The 6,900-nt window shown below is 56.2% G+C and overlaps 1 protein-coding gene across 1 annotated transcript in view; it reads left to right on the top strand.

The window, feature by feature from the left end:
* Nucleotides 1–5,242, top strand: part of SLIT1 (slit guidance ligand 1) — a 174,788-nt gene extending 169,546 nt beyond the window's left edge. Inside the window, exons 35-37 of the mRNA XM_027528881.1 lie at nt 105–393; nt 950–1,161; nt 1,963–5,242. Of these exons, the coding sequence (XP_027384682.1) occupies nt 105–393; nt 950–1,161; nt 1,963–2,201 (740 nt within the window). The 3' untranslated portion in view covers nt 2,202–5,242. The remainder of the gene's footprint in view (nt 1–104; nt 394–949; nt 1,162–1,962) is intronic.
* The last annotated feature ends 1,658 nt before the right edge of the window (nt 5,243–6,900 follow it).

Consider the following 6,900-nt stretch of genomic DNA (forward strand, 5'->3'; position numbering starts at 1 on the left):
GCACTAGGGAACACTGTAGAGATGCCTAGCAGACCTCAGGGTGGGGTGCTGGGCATGGTCTGAGCCCAGCGCGGCCCAGCTCTGACCCCTCCCCTCCATCCCAGGGATGCCGGTGGATGTGAATTCGGCTGCCTTCCGCCTGTGGCAGATCCTGAATGGCACCAGCTTCCATGGCTGCATCCGAAACCTGTACATCAACAACGAGTTGCAGGACTTCACCAAGACACGGATGAAGCCAGGCGTGGTGCCAGGCTGCGAGCCCTGCCGGAAACTTTACTGCCTGCACGGCATCTGTCAGCCCAATGCCACCCCGGGGCCCGTGTGCCACTGCGAGGCCGGCTGGGGGGGCCTGCACTGTGACCAGCCAGCCGACGGCCCCTGCCATGGCCACAAGTGAGCCCTACCCACCTGTGGGTTCCCTTCCCTCCCCCAAAAGTTCCACTTCCCCATGGTGAGGAAGTGTTAGTTACTCACTTGTGTCCGACTCTTTGCGACCCCATGGACTGGGGCCCACCAGGCTCCTCTGTCCATGGAATTCTCCAGGCAAGAACACTGGAGTGGGTTGCCATTCCCTTCTCCAGGGGATCTTCCTGACCCCAGGGATCGAACCCAGGTCTCCTGCATTGCAGGCAGATTCTTTACTGTCTGAGCCACCAGGGAAGCCCCCATGGTAAGGAAGGACTATACATTTAAACCCCCAGATTGGAACATGTAGCCCAACACAGGGTTTTATTAATTTTTCTTGGTTTTCAGTTTTTATTAACAGGCAAAGGACCCTAGGGACAAACACAGAAGGATATTTTGCTCCCTTTGTTTCAGTTTTGGGAACAGAATAACATCCCATGAAGCCCAGGGCTGCAGGGCTGGTGGGGCGTGGGGAGGGCTCCCCTGGGGCGGGCTTGGACTGGCTGCGGCCTATCCTCACAGCGCCTCTTCTCTGTCCCCCTAGGTGTGTCCACGGGAAGTGCGTGCCTCTGGATGCTCTTTCCTACAGCTGCCAGTGCCAGGATGGGTACTCGGGGGCCCTGTGCAACCAGGCCGGGGCACCTGCAGACCCCTGTGAGGGCCTGCGGTGCCTGCATGGCCACTGCCAGGCCTCAGCCACCAAGGGGACATACTGTGTGTGTGACCCCGGCTTTTCGGGCGAGCTGTGTGAGCAAGGTCAGGGGCCCCCCTCCTGACATGCCCTCTCCAGGGTCCCTCCCCACAGCTGGCTTTAGCGACTTGACTTTTCTTTTTCCCAACCTCAGTGGCCCCTCTGTGCCCCTCTCCCCTCCTTGTGGGCAGTAGTGCCCCCAACCTTCTGGGCTCTGAGCCCCACTCCCAGACCAGTGCTCTATCTCTCCCTGGCCCAACTTGCGTTGCAGCCCCTTTATCTGGGCTCAGTGCCCCTTCTGGCTGGGGTCTCTCCTTACCGAAGAGACCACCAGGGTAATAGCATCTTAGCCCATCACCTTGGGACCTAGAGAGCAGCAGGAGGTCTGAGAGTTGGGGACTCCTTCCCAGGCCTTTCTGGCCCACATGACCAAGATGGTCAAGGGGCTTCCACTGAAGTGGGTAGGGAGGAGCCTGAGAAATCCAGAACTCAGGCACGTTTAGGTCCCCTATGCCAGACCCTCTGGCTCCAATTCCGTCTCTGACATCATTGCCTCCCAGGCTTCTAGCCCCTTCTTGAGCCCACCTTACTGGCGCAGCCCAATCTGTCCTGGAGGCTCTTGGCAGCTGGAATAGTCTTCCTTTCCGCTGACCTCACTGTGGGCCCAGGAGGAGGCATGTGCATGTGCATGCCGGGCAGGGAGGATGTGGGGATGGAGGTGGGGTCTGAGAGCTGGAGGGCTGTGTCCAAGGATGCTGTCCCCAACTCCTGCTCGTTTTTCCTCCTCATCTTCCTTCTGCCTCCCCAGGGCAGAGCCGGCCCTCGGGTGTGCCCTGAGGCTTTCTCTTGGTGTCTGTCCCATCCAGAGTCCGAATGCCGGGGGGACCCTGTCCGGGACTTTCACCAGGTCCAGAGGGGCTATGCCATCTGCCGGACCACGCGCCCGCTGTCGTGGGTAGAGTGCCGGGGCTCATGTCCGGGCCAGGGCTGCTGCCAGGGCCTGCGGCTGAAGCGGAGGAAGTTCACCTTTGAGTGCAGCGACGGGACCTCTTTTGCCGAGGAGGTGGAGAAGCCCACCAAGTGTGGCTGTGCCCTCTGCGCGTAGCGCCTGGAGTGCACGGGGAGGGGAGAGGGCGGGAGAGGGGGCGCGGCCGCAGCAGAGACTGAGTGGCCTGTATCTGGGCCGGGGTGCTGGCCATCACCACGGAGACGCCTAGGCACCCTGCCTTCTGGTGGCGGGTCGGGCCAGAACCACCTTTCTAAAGCAGAGGGCGCCGCAACTGGCAGGGCAGGGCGGGGCGGGGCGGGGCGGGTGGGCGTGGCCGGGGCTGCAGTCCGCCCTCTCCCGAAGTGCCTTGCACAAATAGGCGCTTAATAAATATTTGTTGAATGAATGTGTGCGTGAGGTCAGGCCAAGAAGTGCAGAATGGTGACACCTCCTCTTTGCCTGCTTCCTGGGTCTCAGGAAGGGACTGCCCCTTCCCAAACCAGACGTCCCCTCTCGCCTGTGGCCCGGGCAGGCCCCAGAAGCCCTCTTGCCCACTGCAGATAACCCTGAAGTACTCCCAACCTCCCCAGGGGCAGCCGGCCTAGCTCTTAGCTTTTGCTGCGCGTCTGCCGGTGGTAGGCCGGGCTGCGGAGGGGAAGAGCGCCCTCCTGCTGGCCAGGATGGGACCAACCCCTGCCCCCCGGGGCTGAATGGAAGCCACAGCTTGCTTGGGAACGGGCCTGGGGGTGGCGGTAGATCTTAGGACCAGACCTCTGAATCCTAAAGTTATGGAATGACTTTACAATTTCAAGGAGGGTGCTCGTGTGGAGGAAAATGACCGCTGGGATTGCTTAGGGTGGGGACCCCACCAAAGAGGACAGAGGGGTTCTTGGTTCCAGCTGAATAAACATCACCACCTCCAGACATTAGCCACCAAGGAGGCATTGGTCCTGGGCTTCCCCAGCCACCAGCTGCTGGCTAGCCTTTGGCAGGGGTCCCTGGGGGCGTAGGGGTATTGGGCCAGGCTGCAGGTCCAGGGAGAGGTCTCCTTCCGTGTAAACTGGGCTCAGAGCTCCTTGTGCTGCCGACCTGCTGGGAGCAGTGGCTCAGACATCAGGAAACCTCTGCGGGCTCTGTCACTCCAGGCAAACTTCTTCCCCATGGGCCTCAGTCTGCTCAGCTGATGGGGAGGTGGGATGACTGAGCAACAAGGTAGACCCTTCCACTGTGGCTCCAGGGGAGAAACTGGAGGAGTTGGAAGATCTATTTTCATTAATCACATCAGCCAAGTATTTATGTGCCTACCCGGGGCTGGGGACCGTGGGTGTTCTGCCCTCACAGACGGACGTGAACTGAGCCTCATAGGGGTGACCAGGATGCCTGGGAAGACAGCTGAGCAGAGTGAGGGCTCCAACCCACAGACCCCGGCCCCGGCCAGAGCTGCTCACTCTAGGTGTTTGCACGGAAGGACTCAGTATCTGAAGAGCCATCGAATAAATGGCCGTGTGACTACAAATGTTTCTCTTCTGTGCATAATGAAGATGTGGAAAGATGGTCTTTTCACCTCAACAGCAAGCTGGCTGGAAGGAGGATAGGTCATGCTCTCCCATCCCAGTGTCTCCCCAAGAGCGTGTGCCCCTGGGGGCCCCTGATGGGCAAGGAGGGGGAGCATGTCCCTTTCCTGGCTCCTTCTATCTGCAAACAGAATGCAGGATTAGGGGGTTGTGTTGAGGTGGACCTTGTGCCCATGGGCAGTGGGCAAAGTCCTTGATATTCGGTATTCCAGGGCCTCCTACAACTGACTGAACTTGGCACATTCCACTCCCCTGGGACTCAGGCCAGTGAGTTTGTGTCCTGGGAGCCCTGCAATGGGAAAAGAACCCTGCCCACACTGCCTACCTGGGGAGGTGTCCTCATGGCTGGATCGGCCCCTCAAAAGGGGCCAGGCTCTATTTTCTCGAAATGCTGAACAAGGCCACAGTGCCCTTCACACCCATAGGCAGCAGCCTGGGCCTCTGCTAAGATTGCATAGTATCCCTGTCTTACCTAGACTTTCTGCGCCACTGTGGGACCCTGGACAGCAGCCAGCACCAGGCTGGGTCAGCATGAAAGCTCAAGAGTAGCTAACTTGCCCCTTTCCTTGGAACCCACCAACCCTGAGACACATACCTTCCCCTAGCCACCACCATTGCCTGCTGACTTGCAGAAGCCACTCCCTGGGCTTGAGGGGCACTGACAGGCAGGACCTCTTCACTCTGCAGAAGGTAGAAAGGACATCTGCAGATAGGTGCTGGCTGCCAGGAGTCCTGCAGTCCTGGGGTTGGGAGGGCAGAGGATGGAGTGTTAGGGAGCACTCTGTGAGCTGGCCACTGTCCCCATCCAACCCTCCACCACACCTCACACCCCAGCCCAGCTCCACTCTCACCCTCTGTTGAGCTGGAAGATTGGGATCCATCACAGAGTGAGTACAGCAAGGGGGCCCAAGAGACCTGTGTGCCCCAGGATCAACTTTTCATCAACTGAACCGCCAACTCAAAAGTTGCTAAGAAGCTGGACCACCATGCATCTTGCCTATTTGCATTTGGGCCCACTGAGTCCTGGGAGAAAGCTCCTGCGAAATCACCTGAGAAATTGTTTCCAAGCCTTGTCACCCTTTTGGTAAAGATCTCCAATTCACTCTGATGTTGCCATCGGCTGATTCCATTGAAGAGACACAAGCAGGGCCAGTCCCATGGGTGTTGCTGCTTTTGGTCAGTGATATAGGCGGCAGTGGCCTGGGCTCCCCCTGCAGGTGTCGGAAACGGAAAAGGCTGGACTTTATCTCCTCTTTGCCTGCTGTTAGCCTAACCATGAAAGTATCTCTTTATACAGAATACTTAACAGATTCTAATATATATTTGTATTTCATTTTGTTATAGTATTTTTATATGTTAAAGTCAACATCCAGTGTCTTGTTTTGATTCTCAGATGCTATGTAGTTGTGATGTTCTGTTTTGGGGTGGGGGGGTGTTTCTGTAGTCTTGTTTTGATCACTCTTTTAAGGAGACTGGTTTAGAACAAGCCCATGGGGAGCCACCTGCCCTTTCCTGAGAAGCTGTTTTAGAACATGTTGGATATTGTCTGTTGTCTTCATGTGAACATGACATGGATTCACACGGGTTCTGCCTTGTTGATGTCTTTTTCTGCATCACGGGTGAGGCCGGGGCTGCTGACACACACTCTCACACAGGCAAGAGTTTCTGGGCTGCCCACCCACCAGCCACAATGGAGGGATGGAGCCCAGAGGCAGCACACGTGGGGCATCTGCCCTTGTAACTCTGGTCTGCCTGAAGTGGCAGAGAAGGTCTGTCATGAAGAAGGAAGGGGAGGTCTGGGGGGTGGCTTGGTCACAGCTCCCTGGAGAACAGGGCCCAACACGACACAGCACGCATGAATCTGGGGACACTATCCATCCTATCTTCTCTTCAAGTGTCACACCCACATTCTGTTAAGATTGTGTACTGAGTCACACCCATATTTAACCTGGCTCTGAAGGTTTCAGAGCATCAGGGCAACAGATTCGAGCAGTGTGACCTCTCAAACTGTCCCATAAGGCTGACCTGCCAGGCGCCAGAACAGTGGTTCTTAGGCATCGGTGGATAAAGGAGGCAAATGTTCTTCTACAGTGGTTCTACTATGATTTCAGACCACAGAATTGCACTATGTAGGATGTGTGACCTGCGTGTCTAGGGGAAGATAGGCCGTGCCAACTGGGCCTGCAGAGTCAGGCAGTCAGGCTGGACAAGGCCCCTCCCTTGTCCAGGGCCCCTCCCTCCCTCCGGCTGGCCCTCCCCTGATGCATAAACCAATCTCCTATTCATGGTGATGTTCATATAAGGGACACGGAAACAGCACACTGTCACCCTGGAAGTGGGTGGTGATGGTAGCTGCAGTACCTTCAAAGTAATCAAGGATTTCGAAGGAAATGAACCAGGTTCAGGGGATAAAGTGTGTTCAAATAGCATTGCCAGCTCCAGAGTTTGGAGAGGCCGGCAGGTTACCTGAGCCCCCGGCCCATCAACTGTACTGCCACTTCTGCTACAGCAGCAGGACAGGGACCTGGTTCCCTCCTATAAAGAGCAAGGGGCAAACGGTAACTGACGGAGATTGTAATGACCTGAAAGGCACGCTTTCCAAGCTACCCAGCTTTAGCGGATCCTACCATGCGCTCATTGTCATGTCTTCATGATCTTTTTTTTTAAAAAGAGAAGCCAGGAATCAACTTTTATGTAAACACTAAGTTTTTAGATGTTGTTTTTTAAACACTGGGCTAAGTAAAACACAACTGTCAGTCACCAGTCCACAACCTCTGAGTTCCAGTGGCAGATTTCACAGCCCAGCTAGAGGAAGGGGCACAATAGTGCTTGGTTGGAGCGTGGAGGCAGTCAAAGGAATGCCCAGGCTTTCAAGTCTGACTCTTTGCAACCCCATGGACAGTAGCCCACCAGGCTCCTCTGTCCATGGAATTCACCGGGCAAGAATACTGGAGTGGGTTGCCATTCCCTTCTCCAGGGGATCTTCCCAACCCAGGGACTGAACCTGGGTCTCCTGCATTGCAGGCAGATTCTTTACCAACTGAGCCACTAGGGAAGCCCCAGAGTTGCTGAGTTTCCCTGCTGTTGGTGATAATGAATCTCCCTATGTCCTGAGCCCTCAGAGTTCGAGATGACCCCTTATCCCAAGCCAGTCTGCACCTCTCAGGTCAGACTTCAGTTCTTCTACCACAGGATGAATACTGGAGGAAAAGAGAACTATTTTAACAACAGAAAGTTCTAAT

The sequence above is a fragment of the Bos indicus x Bos taurus genome, chromosome 26 (assembly GCF_003369695.1).
Source record: "Bos indicus x Bos taurus breed Angus x Brahman F1 hybrid chromosome 26, Bos_hybrid_MaternalHap_v2.0, whole genome shotgun sequence".
In the NCBI taxonomy this organism is placed as follows: Eukaryota; Metazoa; Chordata; class Mammalia; order Artiodactyla; family Bovidae; genus Bos; species Bos indicus x Bos taurus.